Source organism: Schistocerca americana, chromosome 5 (genome assembly GCF_021461395.2).
Source record: "Schistocerca americana isolate TAMUIC-IGC-003095 chromosome 5, iqSchAmer2.1, whole genome shotgun sequence".
Classification (NCBI taxonomy): domain Eukaryota; kingdom Metazoa; phylum Arthropoda; class Insecta; order Orthoptera; family Acrididae; genus Schistocerca; species Schistocerca americana.
The window spans coordinates 248,947,004-248,972,919 of record NC_060123.1 but is presented as its reverse complement, the minus strand read 5'-3'; the positions used below and the strand labels follow the sequence as shown (position 1 = coordinate 248,972,919).

Here is a 25,916-nt window from a genome sequence, read left to right as displayed (position 1 = left end):
CAGCAGGCTCGAAAGGACATACGGAACGCTCCCATGAAGACTTGTTACGTCCCTCCAGTCAACGAACATCTGAGCCTTCATCTGCCAAAAGCAAAGGTTCTAAGAAATCAAAGAAAGGCAAGTGGTCTTCTCCTTTCCCAACTCGGGGAATCTCTTAAACGGTATCGCCGTGTGATACTCACCCAGATGACCTCTCATTTTGCTGGTGCGCACTATCTACTGTTTTTCCACCCTGGGATCCATACGCCGACCCAGAGAGAATGCCGCCGGCTATGTAGATCTCGTGGAACAGGATCCTCCAGCCTCTGCGCCCTGTAGCAGTGAGTCCTCAAAGGCTGGCACTCGGCAGCTGTCTAGGTGACAACCCTTCATTTGTTCCCTCCTCCCCTTTCCCCGCTTTGACTCTCCTCCAATGGAACGTTCAGGGCATTATATTCAACAAAGAGGCATTACAGCTGCTCTTGGAATCGCAGCGTCCACTTGTTTTCTGGCTCCCAGAAACAAAAATTGCATCTTCTGAGAGTGCTTTGACCTCTGACATTTCTGTCTGGTCCACTTTGACCTTACCACCCAGGACGACATTCCACCTCGTGGGGAAGTCATGCTAGTCATCTGGGATGACATTCATAGCCAAACCATCTCACTGAACACACAGCTACAAGCTGTTGCAATCCATATTATCCTTCCTCGCTTCCCTTTTCTCTTTGCAACGTCTACATCCCTGCGTCATTAGGTGTCACTAGGGCAGATTTCCTCCAGTTTATTGATCAACTCTCTCATCCCTTTTTGATGCTTGGTGACTTTAATGCACACTACACCCTTTCAGGCTCGCCCAGGAACAGTTGGAGAGGTGCCCTCTTGGCTGAACTCAATCAATTCAATATCATTTGTTTTAACACTGTCGCACCCCCTTTCTTTGACTCCACACACACCTATTCCCATAATGGACTTCTCGTTCTGCACTGCCTAGCTTGGTCATTGTCTAGATAACCCGTTCTCTCCGACATGTACTCGAGTGACGATTTCCTGTGTCATATCCATTTGCTGACTCGTATCCCACCTATGTGTAAACTCAACTGGCAGTTTTGTAAAGCCGACTGGAAGGAAACTCCTCCCAGGCAACCTTCGATGAACATCATTTCCCCAGGTGTGATGACCAGGTAAAGTAACTTAGAAACGTTTTCCTTATTGCCGCAGAATGTTCCATACCCCACATTTCTTCTTTACTGTGCCGTGTCCTGGACTGAGGCACGCCATGACAAGATTTGTACGCAGAGATGTGCTCTCTGCGTTTTTAATAATCTTACGATGGTGAACTGTATTCCTTATAAACAGTTAGGTGCACAGTGTTGTTGCATTCTTCGAAATAGCGGAACAGGTAGCTGGATCTCATTTACTACTTCTTTTAACAGCCTCGCTCCCTCTTCTGTTGTGTGGGGCCAGTACCATCTGCTCTCTAGAACCAGAGTCCATTCCCCACTTTCTGGCCTGACCATAGCAGATGTCACTGTGGACCCTACTGCTATCTCCAACACCTCAGGCCGCTATTTTTAAAGCTCCATCCACCATCAACCCACTATCCTCCCTCGGAAAGAAGCCACCTCGGCTTGGGTGATAACCTTTTCATCTTAGGATGGTGGATGCTACAGTACCGCATTTACTGTGAGGCTAGGCGCAAATTGAGACGCGTATAGCGCGTGTGGCGCGACGCAGCGCAGCGCGTATTTTTGTAACTGCACAGGTTCAAATGGGAGCGCGCAAATTGCGACGCGACGCGACTGGGACGCGACACGCGCCTGCGCCAGGTCGCGCGGCGTTGTGGTTGTGGCACAGTTTCTCGCGCCGCGCTTCGCGCGTGCCTCGCTAGCACCGTGGGAAATCTGAGCCGGGAAGCGGAAAAGTAGCCCGGCTATATGCTCACATCGGCACGGCGCATATGAGAAGTGGTAGTATTGCCCATACGATAAATTTTGCCTTACTGTGTACTAAATTTTATTGCCTTTGGGTAGTATCTCGTTTTTCGCCATTTAAACGCTCCAGCTTTCTTCGTTAGTACATTATACTTTTCTGTTATATGTGTACATGTAGATCTGTTGTTTATATCTGTATAGTTTTGTTTTTCATCTGTCAAAAAAAATGCATACTTCAGTAACTGATGAGTCATTGGCCGCTGGAATTGTATCATATGCCTCCGCGATGTTTTCAGATCACAAGAAGGGACAGAGGGTAGTGAATAAGGAAGCAAGGAATATTATAAAATCGTGTGATTAAGAATCAAGGCAGGAAAGTAAAACAAGGTTATCTTCTGGCTGCGTAGTATGCTGGCGTATCTGTACGATCTGTTACAAAATATTTAGAAATGTATAATCTCCACAGGTGTGATCCCTTTGTGCTCCTGGTAAAAAGCGTCCAAGATATGAAGTATAGAAGTCTCACTGTGATTACTTGGATATGGATGTAATAATGTAATAAGACGCACTGTACTACATGCATGTGAACATCACATTTCCACTGCAAGCTAGAAACATTCGAAAAGCAGTCACAAATAACAATGTTTTAATTGGTTCGCCGTGATGAGAAAAAACATTTCAATTGTTCCATGCACATTGTCAGCATTAATAAACTAATTGTACAACAGGCTACACAAATGAAGAAAAATGGTCGGTATTATTACGAAAGTAGGAATATCCTAAGAGTGTTATGATTAGATATATTTAATTTGTTGAAATGTACTGCTGACAAAGGAAGTACAATTAAACCTGTCACCAAGAGAAATGTGGCTGTTACAAACGGTGATGTTTCTTCGAACGAGAAAAGCTTAACAACTCACACAAAAATAGATTGCCAATTCTGTTGGAATTTTTGTGGAATCCCCGTAACCCATCGTATACTTTCATGACAATTTTTTTTCGAACTCCAACTCACAAGGCACACATGGCATTTCTGTCGCGCGCATTATCCTCTGCTGCTGACGATACACTGACCATTGTGTTGTGCGACAGATCAATTGTTTATTTTTCTCAATAACAACTATTTTATTCGCGATCACACATTGTCAGTTTGGCAAGCCGTAGGTGAGTAACCAGTATCTGGCATGTGGCTATCATTCCGCCTGAAGGAATGCTCGTCATTATTTTAATACTGCTCAGATCACGAGAAGAAATAAAATCCTTTGGTAAGTTTCCATTCCAGTCGCTCAGTGTTAAAAATACGATGGGTTACGGGGATTCCACAAAAATTCCAACAGAATTGGCAATCTATTTTTGTGTGAGTTGTTAAGCTTTTCTCATTCGAAGAAACATCACCGTTTGTGAGTAACAGCCACATTTCTCTTGGTGACAGGTTTAATTGTACTTCCTTTGTCACAGTGTAATTTGCCAAACTCATCTCACAGCAGCTATTGCGTCAGAATTCCGAAACGGAGTGCCTCAGTAAACAAGTAATTGGCAATCACAGAGTTCAGTAGCTTACGAAAAACCTCGTAGTGTCGGTTTGCAGTAACATAAAAGAAGAAATTTCATGTTTATTTTCATACTAGGAAATTCTTGTTTCGCTAGCTCTTAAAAAATTACAGTCGCTGGAGTGAAATAAATAAAAATGGAAGTACTAATATATCGCCATAGATAAGAAAGTTCCGTGTGTTTAAGAATTGTCAAAAACTCTCCGAGATATGAGACATGTTGCGAATATTTCATACTTGCGGGCGTGAAATCGGAAGTGGCAGCGCTACATGGGATCCATTTTCTCGAAATCGGAGGCAGATAGAGACCTCCTCCCAAGTCTAAACAAAAATTCAACATGTTAGCAAAATTTCATACGCAGCAACATATGGTGTAATACGCACCAAACGCAAAATCATAGCGACCCCTAATTTTAGTCGCAAACTTTTTGAGTTTTGCGTAGTGTCTTACTAAAATGTGTACCTCACAATAAGAATGGTCATTAGCGAGATGAAGGGCACTTCCCCACGAAGCTGACATATAACTCTACAAGTAAGACAAAAATCAAATATTTTCAGTGAATAGTTTCTGTAAAATCGTTTGAAAAAGATCACAGGTTGCGCGCGGTTCGGTTTTGTCAGCGCAGAGCGTCGCCAGTCGGCGCGTGCGAAGTATGTACATCTTCATTTGCTTCGTAAGGAAACTACAGCAGATTAGATTGATCGCTGTTTCTTGACCTTTGCACACAGGTTAGCGGTAGCACATTCGTGTTCACTGATTGCTCAAAGACTGACTGTGGTGGTGGGTGTGCCTTCGTGATTGGTACCATCCATTTTTGGTATCTGCTTCTGAAATACTGTTCAGTAGTTATAGCAGAGGTCTCTGCCCTCTACCAGGCTATGCAGTACATCAGACAACACAGGATTTTAAATTGTTACACACTCCAGTTCCGTCAATGCCCTTCAGAGCCTCTGTGTGCTGTACACAGTTCATCCTTTAGTGAAATGGGTCCAAGAAAGCATCCACTCACTCTTGAGGGAGCCACTGTGATTTAATTGGGTTCCTGGTCACATTGGTCTGATGGGAGATGAGGCTGTGCAGGTGGTGTCACTTTGGCATCATCACTGGTCCTCTCTTCATGCAAACAAGCTCCAGAGATTTTAACCTTTCCCGGGAGTTTGGTCAACCTCCTCTTCGCCCTCTCACTGTAATGAGATTATTTTAGCTAGGTTTCATATTGGGCACTGTCACTTTAGCAGTCATTTGTTAGGTGGTGATTCCCCTACCACAGTAGGCTCACTGGTGTCAACCTTAGACAGTTCGCCATTTCCTGACTGAATGCTCTTCTTTTTGACCACTTGCATTCTAGTGTATGTTTGCCGTATGAGTTATTAGCCATTTTCGAGAATGATGTGCTGGTTGTCAAAGCCTCAGTTGTTTTTGCGACCTAATGCACACGCGCACACGCGAATTCTGAAACTTTGTCATGTGAAGCCAATCTCGCACTTTGCTCACTTTACAATACTACAATTATGGGTTAAGAAATTTGGTGGCAGCTTTATTTTTAGACTTCAGAAAAGCATTTGATCCAGCATCACACCAACACTTAATAATGAATGAGCTATCATACAGATTATCACACACAATTTGTGACTATTGAAAATTTCTTGATAGGGAGGACCCAGTTTGGATATCTTAGATGGTGGGGCCTTGAAACCTTTAGAAGGAACTTCTGAAATGTATTAGAGAAGTGCATTGGCACAGTTGCTGTTCATGTTTAATATTAATGACTTGGCAACAAATATTAATAGAATCTTAGACATTTTGCAGATGATGCAGTCATTTGTAATGAAGCACTATTTCAAATGAAATGCCCAGGATACGTGATCAGAGCTTGTTTCTCCTCCTGGGGCAAGTAGTTTTATTTGATGACTCTTCTGCAATTTGTAAGTCAATGGAGATGAGATGATTAAGGCAATACAAACATCAGATTCTGAAGTGAAGAAAATTTCCAGTCTAGCAAGGAATCCAAAATGGGATCCTGCAATCTAGAGGCTGTGACACTGACAGCTAGACCGTGAGCTGCACTAGCATTAAATTATATTCTGATAAGATTTCCAACTTCCCTTAAATATACAGAAATGTGAAGCTATACACTTAACAAAACACAAGGAAGTAGGATCCTATGACTAAAATATTAATGATAGATAATTACAGTTGAAAAACTCTAAACAAATACAGAGTTTTAACAATTTCCAAGGGTATGAAATGGGATGATAAAATATGCTTAACCGCAAGTAAAGCTTGGCTACACTGCTCGAATACTGGGCAAAAACTGTCAGGATACAGAGGAAAGACTTGGCTGTGATCTGTCAAAGAATATTACTAGAGTGAGAGACACAATTGCCGAATAGGGCTTACCAGGTATATTAACGCAAACAGAGAACAGCAACACAAATGGTCACAGGTCTGCTTGACCCATGGAAGAACATTACAGAAATGCTGAAAGACTGGAACTGGCAGATGCTTGAAGGTATGCCTGGTTTCATGTGAAAGTCTCCTTACAAAGTTTAAAGAACAGTTGAGTGCTCTTAAGTATATACCCACATAGGCATTTAAGCAATTATTGTCCCTGCACTCCAAATTGGAATAGAAAAGAAATAAATTGTAGTGTGTGTTGCAATGGGCAGTACCATCTGCCATGCAACAGAGTGGTTTGCAGAGTATACACCTGAAGTACATGAGTGAGAAGAAATAGTGTAATATGCTTTTTATGTTACTGTAAACACAATACACAATAACCTAATGGCCTATCATTTGCCAGTTTTCTTACATAAAGTATAAAGATACATGCTAAACGCATGTGCAGTATTTTTCTGTTTCTTTGTGTCCTCTTTTTCTCCTGTTTCCATTTCTTTCACTAATTTTCTGATACACAGTTCTGCTTAATGACTTGTTTCAGTCGGCAGTAACTCATAAGGATGCTTCAAAGAAGAATTCCTTAACTTTTGAGTGGACAGCACCAGACGAAGACATAAAAATGTTCGTTTTCCGGTGAGTAATTTATAATGGCTTTCATGATTACAGAACTTAGGAATATTCATTAAGGTTATTGTAATCATGAATATTTAAGTAAGCCACTGTATTTAGTCAGTAACAAAGTAACACGCCACTAAACAAAATTGTTAACTTGGTGGTAGGGAAGATTAAATTGTCTATTATACATTTGTAGAGTTAAACATCTATTACTTTGTAGCTCTTCTTTTATAATGGCTCTTATATAGTATATTTTTATAACAAAGATGAGGAAAAATAAAGCTGCTTATTACTATTATACCATTTGATGATATAAGTTGATCATTAGCATTTCTGCAGCAGCCTGTTGGGAATAAACTCAAGTGTCCTGTAGCAGCTTTATCTTTGTGCTGTGAGTTTAATTTATGAAAATGTATGCAAATTGTACAAACGACATTATATTAATTGTCAGGGATATTTAGTGAAAAGCTGTACATACTAGGGATAAAATTTTCATACAACTAATGGTTATGGTACTCAAAAATGGCTCTGAGCAGTATGGGACTCAACTGCTGAGGTCATTAGTCCCCTAGAACTTAGAACTAGTTAAACCTAACTAACCTAAGGACATCACACACAACCATGCCCGAGGCAGGATTTGAACCTGTGACCGTAGCGGCCTCACGGTTCCAGACTGCAGCGCCAGAACCACGCAGCCACTTCGGCCGGCTGTTATGGTACTCATTTTTAATTATTGTTTGTTAGTATTGTTAGTTTTTTCAAATATCTTCTGTTCTGAATTTTCAGAGCCACTGTTGTGCAAGATTTCCAGACTTACTGGACAGGGATTTTGTCAGAAGAAGTGAAAGTTGTTGAACACCCAGAAGTCACAACTGATCATTCAACAGGAATCTCAACAACCAGGAATCCAGTGAAGTCTACTACAGAGATACCAGTTATACCAGAGTTTCCTGATCCTAAAGCAGTATGTTGACCTTCTATTAAGAGATAATTTAATAATAAAAATATAGCAAGATACCTGACTTTGTTTGGCTCCCTTTTTTTTCCATGCAGATATCAGAACCTTCAAACCCTATATATGAAGGCTGTGGCTCAACAAAAGCTTGCTTTGGTCCTGGTGAATGTCTTGCAACAAAAAGTTGTAGTATGATGGTATCGGTTCTTGATAGAGTAGAAGATTATGAATTTGAAATGATGGCAGATAGTGCTTTATATGTTGCTGTTGGCTTGTCAGATGATGGAATTATGGTGAGCACTAAAATGTCATTTTTATGAGGTAGTGAGTGAATTTGAGACCTTATTCACATGTATGTCTAGTACATGAGACTTAATATAAATGCAAATTGGATAATAAATTTCAGTCACATATATAATGTTCAATTACAGGGTGACGACAGTGTTGTGGAGTGTGTTTATGATGCCACTAATACAGCTGTTCAAGCATACAGGTCATCAAATGCTCCCGACGACAAGGCCAATTTCCGCGATGGAAAAGTAAGTTACGCTACACTAAGAATTTATTACTTACATGGCTTAACTATTGGATATATACATAGTGTGATAGGATACTTATAAAAACAAATATGTAAAACTGTATTTGTGAATCTATACACATGCATACTGATGTAGGCAAAGCTTTGAACAACAAAAGAAGCTCTATAACTGCATGTAATACCCAATTTAGATATTGTATATATTGTTTTAGCTTACTGTATAAGGTACTGTGTGGTTACAAAATGTTATGAATAATCATAGAGTTCTACCAAAACTCATTAATACTCCAGCAAAAGACTTCTGCTTTCATACCTTCCTTGTCCATGCCATTCCTTGCGCAAAGAGCTATGGGCACTTCTTCAGTAGAAGAGATGTTTCACAGAGCAGTGAAAATAAGCTAGTGGTCATAGCTCTTTAGGTATACATTTTAGTGCCTGTTTATACTAGAATTTTTTGTTTTAAATGGTCACTCATACCTTTTCAATTAAGTACTTCATTGCTGTGTTAATTTACAGCCTTTTGAAGGAATTACGTTAGTGAATCACAGTTACGTCAATGGTCGAGTTTACTGCAGATTTAGAAGGCAAGTGGTGACTTACACGAACAACAAGACATATGATTTAGCCAATCAACCATTTTTCCTACTTCTGGCTTCTGGCACAAGTCTCAAAGGTATGTTAATGACATATTATTACTGTATGTTTTGAGAAATCAGTTCAGAATATACTTTTCCCAGAATTAGAGTTAATTTTATAAATATTTACTAAGCATAGGTTAAAATACTAATGTTTTTTATTCATTTCATCAACAATTCCACTTATTCAGTGATTCCTTCAGTAAGAGAAACAAAATAAAACTTTGCATAGTTTAATAGCTTCATATCTTAATAACTAAAGAACTAACACAGAACTTGAAAGATATGAAATTTAGTGTGTATCATTCATAAGAAGTGATGATTTTAATATTATTATTTGGATGGTAGTATGTAATAAACGGACCTCAATTAAGATTTATAAATGTGAAATCTGTACATCAGAAATGAACTTAAATGTTACAGAAAACTGAACAGGATTATTAACTAACTAAAAGCAAACAAATTGAAGAGAACAGTGAGAAACTTATCAGGATAGGTAGTCATGAAGTAGATGAAATTATGGAATTCTGATAGGTAGGCAGCAAAATAGTCAGTGACGGATGGAGGGAGGAGGATATCAAAAGCAGACTAGCACTGGTAAAAAGGTCATTCTTGGCCAATAGAAGTCTACTAGTACCAAACATAGGCCTTAATTTGGGGAAGAAATTTCTGAGAATGTACGTTTGGAGCACAGCATTTTGTGGTAGTGAAATATGGACTGTGGGTAAACTGGGACAAAAGAGAATCCAAGCATTTGAGATGTGTTGCTATTGACAAATGTTGACAATTAAGTGGACTGATAAGGTGAGGAATGAGGAGGTTCTGTGCAAAATCGTATAGGTAAGGAGTATGTGGAAAGCACTGACAAGAAGGGACAGAATGTTAGGACATATGTTAAAACACCAGGAAATGACTTCCATGGTATAAGAGGGAGCTGTAGAGGGCAAAAATTGTAAAGGATGACAGAGACTGGAACACATACAGCAAATAATTGAGGATGTAGATTGTGAGCGCTTCTCTAGGATGAAGAGGTTGGCACAGGAGAGGAATTTATGGTGGGCCACATCAAACCAGTTTGAAGATTTGACTCAGAAAAATTCTTTAAATATTAATTACTAAAACAATGTTAATTCTTAAAATATTAAAAAAAAATTAAACTAAACTGATAATTTGTCCTCCTCAGTACATGATTAGGATCGATAATTTGTCACCAATCCACCACTAATTCTTGACCCACACTTTCAATCAATTTAAAACAAATCATATTGATAAAAATGAGCTAGTCTCAAGTGCTGTTAAAATTCATCTTTCAGATCATTTATTGAACAAACAATCAAAGATGCAGTGTTTTACCATGTAGCCTCAAACACATAGTCGTTCATAACATTGCCAAGTGAGCTTTCAAATCAAATCTTGGTGTCTGAGCATCTCATGTTTAGTATTCTGTTGCTGTATTTTCCTTTTGAAACATGATCTGTACACACTGGAGCAGCAGACTTAACAAATACAAATTGAGCTATGTAAGGCTGGAATGGTAAAGTGGATGATACAGACCTTCTAACCAAAATTTATAATAATCTCTGATGTTTTCTTCAAAGTGAGGTGGTGCAGTGGTAATAAACTAGGTTTGCATTTGAGATAATGGCAGTTAAAGCCCTTTTTAGGCCATCAGCAATTTTTACAAGGTTCCCTAAATCCATTGATGCAAATGCTGGGGTTGTTCCTCTGAAAAGGACTCAGCTGGTTTCCATCCTCCACCCTTCCCAAACCAAGTCTTGTACTGAAGTCTCCAATATCTGATAATTGATGTGGCATTGAACACTAATTTCACCCTTCACCCTCTTGTTGCATTTTCTGGGTACGGTGGTGGTGGTGGTGGTGGTGGTGGTGGTGGTGGTGGTGGTAGTCTCCAAAGACGACTAGTCTTCATGGCTGACTGCCATGTGGGGAACCAGTGTTTGATTTCTGGTACTGTCAGGGATTTTTCCTGCTGTGAAGTCTTATACGGAGTGCACTCAGCCCTAACAGACCAACTGAGGAGCCTCAACTGATTAGTAGCAGTTCCCAGGTCAAGAAACGTGACAACTGGGAGAGTGGTGTCCTGACCACATGCCATTCCATACTGCATCCAATGGTGCCATTGGCAGAGGATGACATGGCAGTGGGCCCATTTGGCCCATTTAAGACCAGAGCCCAGAACATTATCTTACCTTAATGATGGAAATTGATACAGTGTAGCAGACTCATTTCTTTAATGTTATATTAATATTGTGACTCCTAGTTTTTACAGAACATTGAATTAGTACTAGCTGTTCAGTGAACTGTGCTTCTAAACTGTTACAAAATGGGTTTGAGTCATAAATCTGTGAATGTCACTTTGTTTGTGGTGTTCTTTGTTCATTTATTTTCTCTCTCTCTCCTCCTCCCTTGATGGGTTGATTTGAATGATTCCATTCAAAGTTTTCCTGTTTTGATTAATGTTTATGGCAGTGAATCCATTTTTTCTGTTTACAGCACAGTCAAGAGTCACTACCTTTTCTTAAATACCACTGAGTTCAGAACAAATGCAAATATAGATGCCTTTGTGAAGTGACTTCGTTTATGGAATCTCTTTGTCAAAGGTTTTGCCAATGAGAAATGATGAGTCTCAAAAGTGAACCTTCATGACCAACAACGCTACATCGAAACAGACTTGCGTATCAGAAGTGTTCAGTTTGAATGATTTTTTAATTTGCCAATGTAGTCCTCAGAATTACACACATGATAAGCACATTTTTCCAACGGAGGCCTTTATAGTGATGCTAAATGTTAAGCACAGTCATAGGTTGGAGGGCCAATGTTACTATCAGACACAGAGGAACTCCATTCTTCTGGATCTTTGGAAGTTCATAAAGCCTCAGAGGAACTGCACCACTTTAAGTCTTTGCACAACTTCTAGTGGAAAGGGCATGTGTTTTAAAGTGAAGCAGCCTTCCTTACCACTTGGTTGGTGGGTTCTTTACTGATTTTCTTTTATGTGCTATCACACAGTAAATTGTTCATTTTATCATGATAGTTGTCACAAGACACTGAATCAGTGACATTACCTTTATCATTGGAAGAACCATCATCTCAGTATCCTGGCAAAGCTTACGTAGTGCAGCCCCCTCTGTCACAGACATGTTACTCCGTTGTGGGCAAGCTTTCATAACTGCTCGACAAGTTTCACTTCTTATTTCTTCTGCTGATTCTATAGAAAGAGGTCAAACAGCTTTTTCAATGGCACTGATCAATGGAGGGATTGGTAAAACCTTGGGCTTGGGTGCAGTGTTTAGTCCTTTACTTAAAACCATTGTAATAGCAGCATCCAAATCATTACCATCATATTAATGATGGAGCTTTGAACAACAGTTTCTTGTTGCCAAGACATCTCAATCTGGCTAAATAATGTGCACTGTTTGGTTTTGTCAAAGAAAACAGGTCCAGTAAGACCATGAAAGGAAATTGTGACCAACATTGTAAACCTCAGAGCAATGTTGTTCATGAAGCACTCTGGGATTTTCAGAAGCCCTAAAGTGTAAATTTAGCTTAACCACACCATCCAAATAAAAATCCTCCTCATCTGAAAACCAGATTTTGTTGAGAGTTTCTCTTTCCTCAGTCCAGTACACACAGTAGTCCCTGCTGCTTGTGTCCTGCAGTGAACTTCTGAGAAGTAGTCTTCTTGTATGGATACATCTGGAGGTCACTTTTAGGAATCCATTTAACAGAGCATACGGATATGCTCAGTTGCACTACTGCCTTTCTGCATGATTTGCTGGAACTTCTCTCTAGAGCAACTCACATGGCCGAGTGCACCAATCTCGATTAACAGTTAACCGTGGTTAAATCAATATATAATCCTGTTCAACGCAAAATTCTAGTGCACCAACGTCAATCTAAGTTAAATGAGGGAATCGACCATGGTAAGATTTAACTGGGGCTCTTTCCCAGTTTTCTAGACATAACCGCGTTTTTAGAAGCATACATTATTAAGCTGGTGGCGCATTTTGATGATATGGATGGCATTGAGGAAGAATTGTTATACCTTGACCATTTAATACATGACCAAAACTGTGTTGGAGTGATTTGGAAAAGGGAAACCCTTTTCAAGATTATGGTGACAGGAAGTTTGAAGAGAGATTTCGTCTGTCAAAAGAAATAGTGTGGTGGTTATTAAACCAAATTAATTATAGGTTCGGATTTCCTACTGATCAGAATAACCCCTTTTTGCCAATGAACAGACTTTTGATTACTTTAAGGGCATATACAACAGGTGCATTCAACATTTTTATTGGGGACAACAGTAACGTACATCGTACAACAGCACAACGAATCATCAGTGATGTATCAGACATCATAGCATCAATGTCTCCTTGCTTTATAAAATTTCCTACAAGAGAAGTGCGCTCTGTGATGTATGGTTTTAGTCAATTGGACCGATTTCCTGGCATTCCTGGTAACTTGGATTGTACCCATATAAGAATTCAGTCTCCTGGAGAACATAATGCGGAACTTTTCCGCAATAGGAAATCATATTTTTCCTTTAACTGTCAAACCATTAGTGATCACAATTTGTTAATAAGAGATATTGTCACTCGATGGCCAGGCTCTGTGCACGACAGTACCATATTTCTCAACTATACTCAAAGAGCACAATTTGAAAATGGAGAAATACCACAAGGTCACTTATTGGGAGATAGTGGTTGTGCATGTAGATCCTACTTCTTAACTCCACTTTTAAATCCGCAAAATGAAGCAGAGCATCTATATAATTGGCCTCATATTAAAACTAGAAACACTGCTGAGAGAAAATATGGCTTGTGGAAGAGATGATTTCCCATATCATCTGTAGGAATAAGATGTAATCCACAGAAAGCAATGTCAATAATAGTGGGTGCAGCTTTCTTACATAATATTGCGAGGAGTACAAGCAGTGAAGAACCGTGAGAAGATCCAGAAATTTCTCTACTTTTAAATTGGTTAAAAGATGAGAGAGGCCCCAACATTTAAGGTAACGAACCTGTGCTACCTGGACAGCAGATGTATCGTGATGATACATTACCAGGAAAAGCAGTTCGCAGTGCTATAATTAATGAACATTTCCAATAAGGTAACATAAATTCAGATATTGTTCAGAATGGAAAAATTATGATTATAGTTACGGGATTCTGCCGTATTTTTAATTTTCCCGGTTATTTCAGCATGTAATCTATTTTTTCCGTTATCTAGGGAACATAAAAGAATTCACTGAACTGGGTGTGTGATGAGAAATTTGAGGTTGAGGCATGCCAGAGACAGGATATGTTGCCTACGGACAATTACCCAGCTGCTGCTTTTCTGAGAGATTTTTTTTAGTGTGGAACTGTTGATAATTCATTATTAAAGATATATTTCTTGTATCACATCGGTTGTGAAAGCAATGCAGTACTGTTATTTATATATATGTTCAGTTTCTGTCTATGTACTTAAATTTGAGAACTAATGACTCCATTACATTTAGAGAGTGTGAGAGTAAAATCAAACGGAATAAAATATAATGGATAGTTCTGTATTATGTTCACTATAGATCCAATCCTAAACATCTCTTAAATTCTTGTTTTGCAAATCAAACTGCCTAGCAGCAGGAAAAAGCAGTTTGATTTGCAAAACAAGTATTTATATGCTTGCTGCGGAGGATGGGCACACAAACAAACTTGTTATCTCTTAAATTTCCTACTGTAACAACAAATATGTGAATGTCCAACAATTTTGCAATATTAAAGAGAGCACATTCATTATTATGAGAACCTTTCAGATTAGAGATTATTTTACTGCACTTCTGCTCACTATTAATGCAGTCTTATCACCCATTAGCTTAAACTTGTGAATATGCAGTAAACACATAGGCACAAAATAATCATTTGTGTAATAACATGAAATGTGAGTTTGGCATCGTTTAGTTGTTAAATTGTTTCCATATTAATCACTACTCTTTATTTACAATATGATTTGCTTCAAACATAAGTGTGTGTGGCTATAAGGTTGTAGCCCAGATCACTTATGTAAATGTTGATGTAATGACAAACTGTGCAAAGAATTGAATTACGTTGTTAATTCTAGCCAGTCATGCCTGTAGCAGCACTTTACACAATATTATGTACAACTGTATGGAATCAAAAAAATACATGAAATTGAAGACAAATTTGTGATTAGAAATTGCCACCAAAAACAAGTTCTCATTGCTACAAAAGGCAATGGAATTTTGTCAGCAATGTCTAACACTTTGGGGATCAGTGCAAGAACAATAATTAGTTAAGGAGTGTGCTACCTCGGAAGATATGAAAGTGGAACCATAATGCTGTGGGTTGTCTGTAAGAAGTGTAATACTTTAAGTTATTACAAAGGAAAACTCCCTCCCTCCCTCTGTCACTGATGTCAATGCAGTTTTTTCGTGTATTTAATGCTCACCTTTGCAGAGGGGAATTCCTTGTCACAGCATAGTGCCACTGAAAAATGCCTCACTACAAATACATTGTTGTGGCAGAAGTTATGGGTTGCCATCATAAACATTAGCAGGCGCAGATTATTGCTAAGAAAGCCACACATGCTAGGATTACTACAGCAGAATAAAGTTCCCCATCATTGGAATGCATTACTGAAAATATCTTGCTACAAATTCTGTTGTGATAAAAGCTGTAGGTTGCCATTATAAACATTAACAGATGCAGGCCATTTCTAGAAAAGCCACACAATGCTAATCTCACTATTGCAGAAAAGAGTGCACATATTAGCAATGTATGCCTGTCTACAAATACTGTTGTGATAAAAGTTACAGGTTTCCACCGTACACATTACCAGGTGCAGAGTATAGCTAGGAAAGCTATATATGCTATATTTATTTTTGCAGAAAAGGGTGCCCATCACAGCAATGTATTTCTCAAAATGCCTCTCTACAAATTGTATTGTCATAAAAGTTATAGGTTCCCATTATAAACATTACCAGGTGAAGAGTATTACTAGGGAAATGGCACACACAGTTATGGTTTGGAGCACTTTCCCCTCATAATTTAATATATTAGGATATTTCTGGTGTAAATATTGCAAAACATAATTACATTGGGCCTCATGTATATAACTGTTAGAGTACATATGTTCATTTCAAAGTTAGAGTAACAAGGACGCTTTATTACTATTATTTTGATTCATTAACAGTCTACCTCATTGTTAAGTCAATTAAGTAGAAATTGGCACCTAATATTATGGGTACAGGCCTGCAACTGACATGTAGCTTACTTATGTATTTTTAATCCTCAGCTCCTCCTTATGTTCTGCCTTCATCATGTGTAATTGGGCCCCCAGTACTTCCACTCTCTTCTTGCACACATTTTCGATTATTGTTCCTGAACCTGATGCCTGGTTTTGCAGGCATCCTGCGAGGATGCCATGTATTTTTTGGCATGAAAATGTTTTCTTTGGGTGGATCAGGAGACTGCGAAACAGACTGCAGCTGGGTCACATCCACCAGAACATTGTTTGATGTCTCTTTACTTTGTATTACGTCATGTGTGTGGGAAGTGCTAGGTTGTGTGCAGTTTGCTAGCTCGACAACTGAAGCAGGTGGTGTGTTCTCACTGCACTGCACTCCATATTAACAATATCCACAATCATACTAAACTGTGCATCGGAATTGTATGCATTTGTTAAGGGTTTCATTGAGGAACCAACAATTTCTAACAGTTCAGCCCGATCATGGATCTTGGTTTTTTGGGTATGCCCCCCCCCCCCCCCCCCCACCCCACCTGTTTTATACACTTCAATCTTCTCTTCTGCAAGGTCTTTCTGAAGTTTTCTTTTCATGTTTTCATAACAGGTTTTCAGCGTGTCACAATCTTTTTGTCACACCTGAAATTAACTAAATGTTGTAGTTTGCAGTACCAGAAATTAATTCTTATATTACTTACATTTATAAGTCCATTTTGCATTCTGAGGCTCTTAACTTATGACTGCAATAAAAATCTAAGATCTATATATGGCTGTTGTTTACATAATAGTTCATTAAAAAGAAAGTGGTATAGGCATATATGAAGAAACAGCACAAGGCTATCTGAGAAACATATGTTCGCAATTTTCAACAGCAAAGTTTCCGTTAGTCACATAATTTTTAGTTAACAGTAGCACAGCATTGGATTTTAAATTTAAAACTAACAAAACAATTCCAAGTGTAAATGTACATAACCCTATCATGTATTTCAGTGGTACATCAATAACACTTTCAAATTTCAAACTAAAAGCCAGTGTGTGCCACATCCTACGCTTACAATGAAGCTAGAAAAGTTATTATTTTATGAGTAAAGTTACCAGGAGTAGAATTAAATTGCATCTCCACGTGAGACCACATTGCCTATTTTTTTTCACCCACCAGTTAAAGAAGTACATCTATCTCGTACTTAGAGAAATTCAGTGTTCTTCTTTTATTCCACATCATTCTCCCGCAAAAAAAAGGGGGGGGGGATCAGAAATAGGTGCCGACGTATGTATACAGACTTCTGCTTGTTGACGGAAAACACATTAAAGAGAGACTGTGACACCAGCGATTATCCGTGCAATTTCATATTTACTAACATCTTTGCGTCGCCAGCGCATGTTCCATTGCAATGTACAGAGTTTACCGTGGTCAAATGCACGGTTGGCTGATGACGGTTTGCTGACCATCGATTAACATTGGTGCACTGCAGAAACATTTTAAACAAGATTTACTTTTAACCATGATCGCGGGACCTTGGTTATCATGCTTTTTGACCAGGGTTGGTGTACTCGGCCAACAGTGTCAATATTCGCTGGTTGATGAACAGACTTTTGCCAAGGACATTTAGCTTCCACTATTGGTGTTTCATACAGCCTGTGCATGAATTTCTTGAAAGAGGCCTACAGTGTGTAAAACAGATGTCGAAACTGCCACTGAGTTGTAAAAGGATTTTTTGTTTTGTGAAAAAGTAATACAACTGCTAATCACTGCTGCATTGTTTCTGAGCAATTGTCAGCCACATTGTAAATGCTAGTCTCCTAGTGATGGTATTGTGAATTTGTTTCACCAAGCTCTACTACTGTTGAGATGCCTAATGGGTTATCTAATAGAACCCACAAATTATGTACAAGACAGATGGGGATATATTTTATATGTCACCCTGTATTATGAATGGATCTGAAATTTTTAACGGAATAAAGATTGAATTTTCTTTTACTTCTTCCAAACAGCAGATTGAATTTGACCTCAATTTTGCCTCTTGACACACAGAATGTTGCATTTAATAATAATCCGTGGTTCTCTCACTAATGCAACTTGGCTTATTAATTATAGAAGATGAGTTGTAGATATTTCTCCCATTTTTAGCTAGCTGTCTTCAGTCATTACTGAAACTTTCATGAAAGATACAGTGAAATGAATCCTGCAGTGTACAGTGGACTGGATGCTGGTTTGGAACTTATGGGCAGATTAAAATGGTGTGCCAGATTAGGGTCTTCAACCCAGGTCTCGCACGCAACTGCCAGGAAGTTTCATAGATACTGGATATGAGATTACCATTTGTATTCAATTTGTATAGTTTTCCAATTTGATATTTTGAGGAGGAAAGTTGCTCCTTACCATATAGCTGAGATGCTGAGTTGCAGATAAGAACAACAAAATGACTTTCACAATTGGTGACCAGTTTGGAGTAGTAGTAGTAGTAGTAGTAGTAGTAGTAGTTGGTGGTGGTGGTGGTGGTGGTGGTGGTGGTGGTGGTGGTGGTGTGTATGGGACAGGTCTTGTATCTAGGTCTGTTGCAGGGTTATAAGCCAAAAGGTAAGGGGTTGGGAGCAGGGGTGGTGTAAGGATGGACGAGTATATTGTGTAGGTTTGGTGGATAGCGGAATACCACTGTGGGAGGGGTTGTCGAAACCCTGGCGGAGAATGTAATTCAGTTGCCCCAGTCCTGGATGGTACTAAGTTACAAGGGGAATACTCATTTGTGACCGGATGGTGGAACTTCGGGAGGTGGTGGGGGTCTGGAAAGATAAGGCACTGTAGATTTGTTTTGTACCAGGTTGGGAGGATAATTACAGTCGGTGAAGGCTTCAGTCAGACCCTGTATATTTCGAGAGGGATGGCTCGTCACTGCAGATGTGATGACCACGAGTGGTTAGGCTGTACGGAAGGGGATTTTTGGTACGGAGCAGATGGCAGCTGTCGAAGTGGAGGTATTGCTCGTGGTCAGTACTGGTGTAGCCTTCTTTGAGGTGGAGATCTACACCTAGGAAGGTGGCTCGTTGGGTTTAGTAGGACCAGGTGAAGCCTGAAATGAGAAATGTTCTGCCACTATCCTTCCCACCCATCCCACAGTGGTATTCCGCCATCGACTGAACCTACACAATATACTCAACCATCTTTGCACAACCCCTGCTACAAACTCCTTACCAAATGGCTCATGCCCCCGTAATAGACCTAGATGAAAGACCTGTCCCTTACATCTTCCCACCACCACATACTGCAGTACGGTCACTAACATCACCTATCCCATCAAAGGCAGGGCTATCTGTGAAACCAGTCATGTGGTCTACAAGCTAAGCTGCAACCACTGTGCTGCATTCTATGTAGGCGTGACAGCCAACCAGCTGTCTGTCCGCATGAATGGCCACTGACAAACTGTGGCCAAGAAACAAGTGGACCACCCTGTTGCTGAACACACTGCCAACGTGATACCCTGGAAACTTTCCCTGCAATACATGCTACATTCCTGTAACCCTCCTGGCCTCAACCTTTATTAGTCACTGTCCTTGCCCATCCAGCCCCTTCAGTGTCCCCATTCCAGCACTACACAGCTGTCATTCCACCACCACGCCTGGTCTTTTTATTTCTCTCCTTTTCCACTACCCCCCCCCTTCCCCCCCTTCCCCACCTTTCCTCTGCCCTCTGTCTAACCTGCGGTATTTCAGTGTCGGCCACCCCCACCATAAGATTCCTCCCCTCCCTGCCCCAACTTCTTCCTTACCCCCACCCAGCTGCCACTCCAATTATGCACTGGTGCAGCTGCTAGCAGCGTGGTTTCAGTTGCGTGTGATGTGTGTGTTTTGTTGTTGTTGTTGTTGTTGTTGTTGTTGTTGACGAAGGACAAAGGTGGAAAGCTTCAATTCTGAGAGTCCTTTTGTTGTGTGTATCTGTGACTCAGCATCTCCGCTATATGATGAGTAGCAACTTTCTTTCTCATAATATTGTTAAATTCCATCCTCAATTTTCCATTGACCAATTTGTGTGGTTTTTTTATGTCAGAGTTTAATGAAAAATTGATTGTTACAGTTGCTTAGTACACTTCCGTTTTAGTATTTGATTTACTGTCACACTATATGCAATCATAATAGTTTTAAAGAGTGTTTAAGAAGGAAAAAATCAGTTTGCAGCTAGGTATTGATAAAGTAGTCGAAATAGCAACAATTTTCTTCTCGTGTAAAATAGTTGAGTAACTGTAATGAATGCTTGTCATTATGGTTTCCAACAAAGTATTCTTAACTGAGTTTGGAATTTGGGTTTCTGACAGTCAGCCTCGAAAATCCTGACAAGCAGCTGCATATTATTGGTACTTGTTGGTACAAACATAGGCAAAATACATTACCAGGGAATGACAAGTTTGAGAGAAATCTAGTATTTTCTGTTCACCTTTTTGCATGTGTAGGATATCATTAGCTATTTGTTGAGGATAATGCAAAGAGCGATCATAAAAATCCTTTGCCATTATCCTGTGAAAATTTACTCGAACACTGCTTGATTATAATTAAACTGTAGGCATTCAGAGTGCAACAGTGCAGACAGCATAAGGATGCAGAAACATTGTAGGTATGTTCATAAATCAATGTGTTTGCAGAGAGTGCTGAAAAACTAATAGTTCCACTTCCTGCCACCAGCTTAAAATATGGTGCCGTAAGCAACCAGTGTGTGCAGTTTTTAATGTTAAGACATCAGTATGCTGTTTGTCACTTGGTGATGTGTATTGATTTTTCATGAAGTAGCTGTTGGTGTACAGGGTTAGGAAGGTTTAAATTCACTAGGGATACGATAGATATTGCCTCCCTAGCTGTGGCGAACATAGTAAAAAACGTGTTGACTCTATCTTTGTATAAAGATCTTGTAAAAAAGTTGAATATGGAAATAAAATATGTAGCCTAACTAGCTAGCATAAAGACAATGGTAACCAGCAAACAACAACATGATGTGGGAAACAAAACTGACTTGACTTGTAGTAGAATTAATATAAGTAGAATTTTCCATCTCCTCATTTAAATTGAAATCTGGATCATTGTCATCATCAAAACAAACTTCCCTCACTGCAATCTGCTGCTGCCTCCATTTTGAATTTATGCGTTACCAATGTTTCTCACCAGTGTATGTGGATTCCCACAGAAGCAAATAAACATTGTTTGTTGTCCTGCCATCTCTCATCAATAAGATGAACTAGTTACACTTCCTGGTGTAGATTAGGTTTACCATTGTCTTGCTGTACTTGGTTTGAAAAATTCAAATTTGATGGGTACTGATACGAGGGACTTATGGAAGGCAGGAAAAGGTGTGGACAGATCCTAATCGGTTACTGTGGGTTGCACAGTAAACACATAATTTATTTAAGGAAATTATATTTTAAAACAATATTTTTTTAAAAAAAAGAAAGGACTGTAACACAAACTACAGTGACAGCTGAAGGCCTTATTAAGGAGAATTCAAATTATTTATTGGCTGAAGGCCACAAGCAATAGGAATAATGTAAACAAAATATTATTTTTAGACAGTTGACACAATCAGACCAAATGAAGAAGGGAGTGATCCACAGACAGTGCTCTAAGGATTGACCTGAGGAAAGTCCCTACAGCTGTGTAAGCAGTGAGACAGGCAGCAAAGTGTTATGCTCAAGTAACAGGATGGCAACTCGAACTAGGGACAGTTTACGACTCGAACTAGGGACAGTTTACGACTCGAACTAGGGACAGTTTACGACTCGAACTAGGGACAGTTTACGACTCGAACTAGGGACAGTTTACGACTCGAACTAGGGACAGTTTACGACTCGAACTAGGGACAGTTTACGACTCGAACTAGGGACAGTTTACGACTCGAACTAGGGACAGTTTACGACTCGAACTAGGGACAGTTTACGACTCGAACTAGGGACAGTTTACGACTCGAACTAGGGACAGTTTACGACTCGAACTAGGGACAGTTTACGACTCGAACTAGGGACAGTTTACGACTCGAACTAGGGACAGTTTACGACTCGAACTAGGGACAGTTTACGACTCGAACTAGGGACAGTTTACGACTCGAACTAGGGACAGTTTACGACTCGAACTAGGGACAGTTTACGACTCGAACTAGGGACAGTTTACGACTCGAACTAGGGACAGTTTACGACTCGAACTAGGGACAGTTTACGACTCGAACTAGGGACAGTTTACGACTCGAACTAGGGACAGTTTACGACTCGAACTAGGGACAGTTTACGACTCGAACTAGGGACAGTTTACGACTCGAACTAGGGACAGTTTACGACTCGAACTAACCCTCTTACCTTATCCACCTAACATCTGATAACCAGTAAAATGATGGAATAATTCAGGCAAGGGTGAAGGGACAGAGGACTGCGTCTGCAGAATCTGGCTTTTAAAACACCAAAAGGCAGAAGGAACCACTCCACAAATGCAGTATACAGACAGCATTAAAATAACTGTTCATTCAAACACACTAGATACACACAGGCCTGGCGAGTACTGCCGCTGTGCGGACCTCACTGCTCCTCCGTCTTAAGCAAACTTCCTGACACAAGATGACCCAGAAATATTAGAGGTCGCTCCAGAGATAGTACCACAGTATTTGCTATCGATAAGCACTGCTGCTGCCACTGATGGACAGACAAAGTGAGCACCAGTGAACAGACTAAGAAAATGAGAGGTGACAATTCCAATACACGACGCCAACCTGTCAATGGCACCAAGGTGAGCTGGAGCACGGCTCAGTTACCATTGTCTTTCCCTAAACCCTTCAAATAAATGGTGCAGTGGGGAGAGGAGGGGAGGAGGAGGAGGAGGAGGAGTATGAGTAGGAGGAAGCAGCAGCAGCAGCAGCAGCAGCCCAGTCCCATGGCAGTTTTTGAAGTTGCTTTACCTATACCCGACTAAACAGGGTGTGCCGTAAATTTTGCTGCCCGTGCTCAAGCTGTGTTGTGGTGATTTGTCTCCCCCCTGGTCAACAGTCCAGAAGAATGAAGCCCCAAGATCAGGTGTAACACCATGACTTTGCCCTCTGGTTTTTTGGGTACATGGAAATGGAAGACTTGTGGCCAGAGAATAATCTTACTCTGCATGGTGCCACGAACACACAGAACAGAACTATTGCTTATAGTGTTCTACTCCATCACATGTTGTGCATGGACATCCACTGCTCCTGGTTTATCTGACTGTGTGGTATAGTTCCATAAGCATCTACACTCTAAGCCCGTTTTTCTTTGAGTTCCCTGTTGAGAATAAAGTAATGTTAATCAACCGTTACATAAATTTGGTCTTCAGAAGGTGTCCATGGACTACCGTTATATTGTCATGTAGAGGAAGGTGTAAGTAGATGAAAGACAAACGCTAACTTCACTTAATGAAGATTTATTCAGTACTTCCACATACAAGAGTGCGGAGCAAACTGCCTCCAGCCAGAACACATACAGTATATATACAGCTACAGAACATTCCAGTACAATGATTCTTGCCATTTGTGGATACTTCTAGAATGTACTCAAATCGAATATAGAAATTAATTTTTTTTTAGTTCAGGTGACTTTTGAACTCGTGACCCTCCATGCAACAATCTAGTATCATAACCACGACACTACGGCGACTGTGCTACTTGGCTTCTTCTGCGACATTGCTCCCTCCTTAAGAGAACAGCATCTTGGTGTTACCTCCTCCTAGTCTGGGAACAAGTCATTAGTCCTGCATACTGAAACTCCCAATGACTGATGTTCACCCTGGTGGTAATCTTCTTAGAACTTCCCTTGCTGCTATGTTCTTCATTGCCTTTTTGCTTGTTGCTTGTTGCCTGTCGCTGGAGCTTCGAATTTACCCTGGGTTGCAGGATCCTTATAGGGCGTCATTCGAAGGACATGGACCGTATCTCTGATCTTTCGTAGTCTTGTGTCGGGGTCGAAATCTTCAGTTTCACAAGTAACATCAGACAACTGTCTTACAACCTTATAAGGTCTAAAGTATCACCTGAGGAGCTTCTCAGAGAGACCAACCTTCTGAACAGGAGTGAAGATCCAGAGATTGTCAGCATGCTAGTAGACAACAGGGTGGTGGCTCGTGTCATACCTTCGGCAATCGTTTTCTTGAGCCTGCAGCATGCGGAGTCGAGCTAACTGCCAAGGTTCATCAGCTCTGGTTAACACCTGGCCGATGTAGTCGTCATCCATGTCATCAGGATGTAACAGAAACACAGTGTCTGTCGTTGTCGTCGTCGTTGTCGTCGTCGTTGTCTCCTCCTCATGCCCATGCGCCAGGAAAAATGGCATAAATCCTGTGGTGTTTTGTTTGGCGGTGTTGAAGGCAAATGTCACGAAAGGTAGCACCTCATCCCAGTTGTTCTGCTCAACATTGATAGCATGTTGGCCAAGGACTTATTAAGGCATTCAGTAAGCCCATTAGTTTGCAGACGGTAGGTAGTCGTCATGTTATGAGTAATGTTGCATTGATGGTTCCTCTCTGTCACAAGATTCAATTGAAAAACTTCCCTCGTTCCATAATTAACAACCTTGGGGGCACCGTGTTTTAATACAATGTCTTCTACGATGAATTTGGCTACCTAGAATGCTTTGGCTGTTTCCACGGCTTTTGTAATGGCATAGTGTGTCAGATAATCCGTGCAAACAATAATCCATCTATTGCCACTAGCAGACGTTGGAAATAATCTAAGGTGGTCAATCCCAACACGCTGGAAAGGCGTTTCAGCTGGTGGAATTGGTATGAGTCAGCCAGGTGGTTTCTAAGGGACTGCCTTTCTCCTCTGGCACTCTCTACAGTGCGACACATAGTGACGGACACTCCTAGATAAACCTGGCCAAAAAAATCTCTTGCAGAACCTATCGTATGTCTGAATAAATTCTAGATGTTCGGCCTCGGGTGTGTCGTGGAATTTCTGTAGAACATCTAAGCCATATGTTTAGGAATCACTGGTAGCCACCTCTTTCCAAACAGATCAAAGTTTTTCTTAATTAATCTTAAATTGTCCTTTCACATCCTCTGACCGGATTTACGGCAAGCATAATTTGAGATATCTTGGCGTCCTTCTTCTGCTCAATAGAGAGATCTTGGAGTGCTGAGAGACAATCACTATCTTCATCAAAGTCTTGATGGCCTTGCATATGGTTTCTTGAGACACGGCCGGCATCTTGGTGTTTTCTTCCACTTTTGTACACTCTTGAAGACAGTGCCCACCTGGAAAGTCATCCTGTTGGATCCTTAAGACCTGTCAGCCAACAAAGTGAATGATGGTCCATAACAACTGTAAATGGCATTCCATAGAGATACTGTCGAAATTTGCACATGGCCCAGATCACAGCAAGACATTCTCTTTCTGTAGTTGAGTAGTTTCTCTGGGCTTTTTTAAGTGTCCTAGAAGCATAGGCTATAACCTTGTCTTTTCCATCTGAAATCTGCACCAGAACAGCACCAACCCCATACCCAATGCAATCTGTGTGTAGTTCTTTAGGTGCTCTCCCATCATACAGATAAAGTACAGGGTCAGTCGTCAAAGCTTTTCACAGCACATAGAAATAATCTTGTTGAGCACCACCACAGATAAATTTAGCATTGGCTTTTAACGATTCTTGGAGTGGCCTGGCTTCGATACAAAAGTCTTTGATAAAACGACGGTAATAAGAAAGTAATCTGAGGAAGCTTCTCACATCTCTAATACTTTTAGGAATAGGCAATTCCGTTATAGCTCTCATCTTTTATGGGTCTGGCCACACACCTTCGTTTGACACAAGGTACCCAAGTATTTTGATTTCTTTTGCTCCAAAGAGATACTGTATTGGATTAAGTTTCAGTGCGGCTTGTTGGAGACACTTAAGAACAGCCCTCAGTCTTTTTGTGTGTTCATGAAATGTCTCTGAGAACAATATAATGTCATCTAAATAAGACATCGACCACTTCCGGTGACGTAGAAGATTATCCGTCATCCTATCATCCTTTCAAAAGGTGCTGGTGCATTACACAAACCAAACTACATTACCTTAAACTCATACAAG

The 25,916-nt window shown here is 40.2% G+C and overlaps 1 protein-coding gene across 1 annotated transcript in view; it reads left to right on the top strand.

The window, feature by feature from the left end:
• Positions 1 to 25,916, top strand: part of LOC124616297 (putative ferric-chelate reductase 1 homolog) — a 352,043-nt gene that overhangs the window by 296,001 nt on the left and 30,126 nt on the right. The window contains exons 3-7 of the mRNA XM_047144600.1: positions 6,403 to 6,494; positions 7,263 to 7,440; positions 7,530 to 7,724; positions 7,863 to 7,970; positions 8,486 to 8,642. Coding sequence (XP_047000556.1) covers positions 6,403 to 6,494; positions 7,263 to 7,440; positions 7,530 to 7,724; positions 7,863 to 7,970; positions 8,486 to 8,642 — 730 coding nt within the window. The remainder of the gene's footprint in view (positions 1 to 6,402; positions 6,495 to 7,262; positions 7,441 to 7,529; positions 7,725 to 7,862; positions 7,971 to 8,485; positions 8,643 to 25,916) is intronic.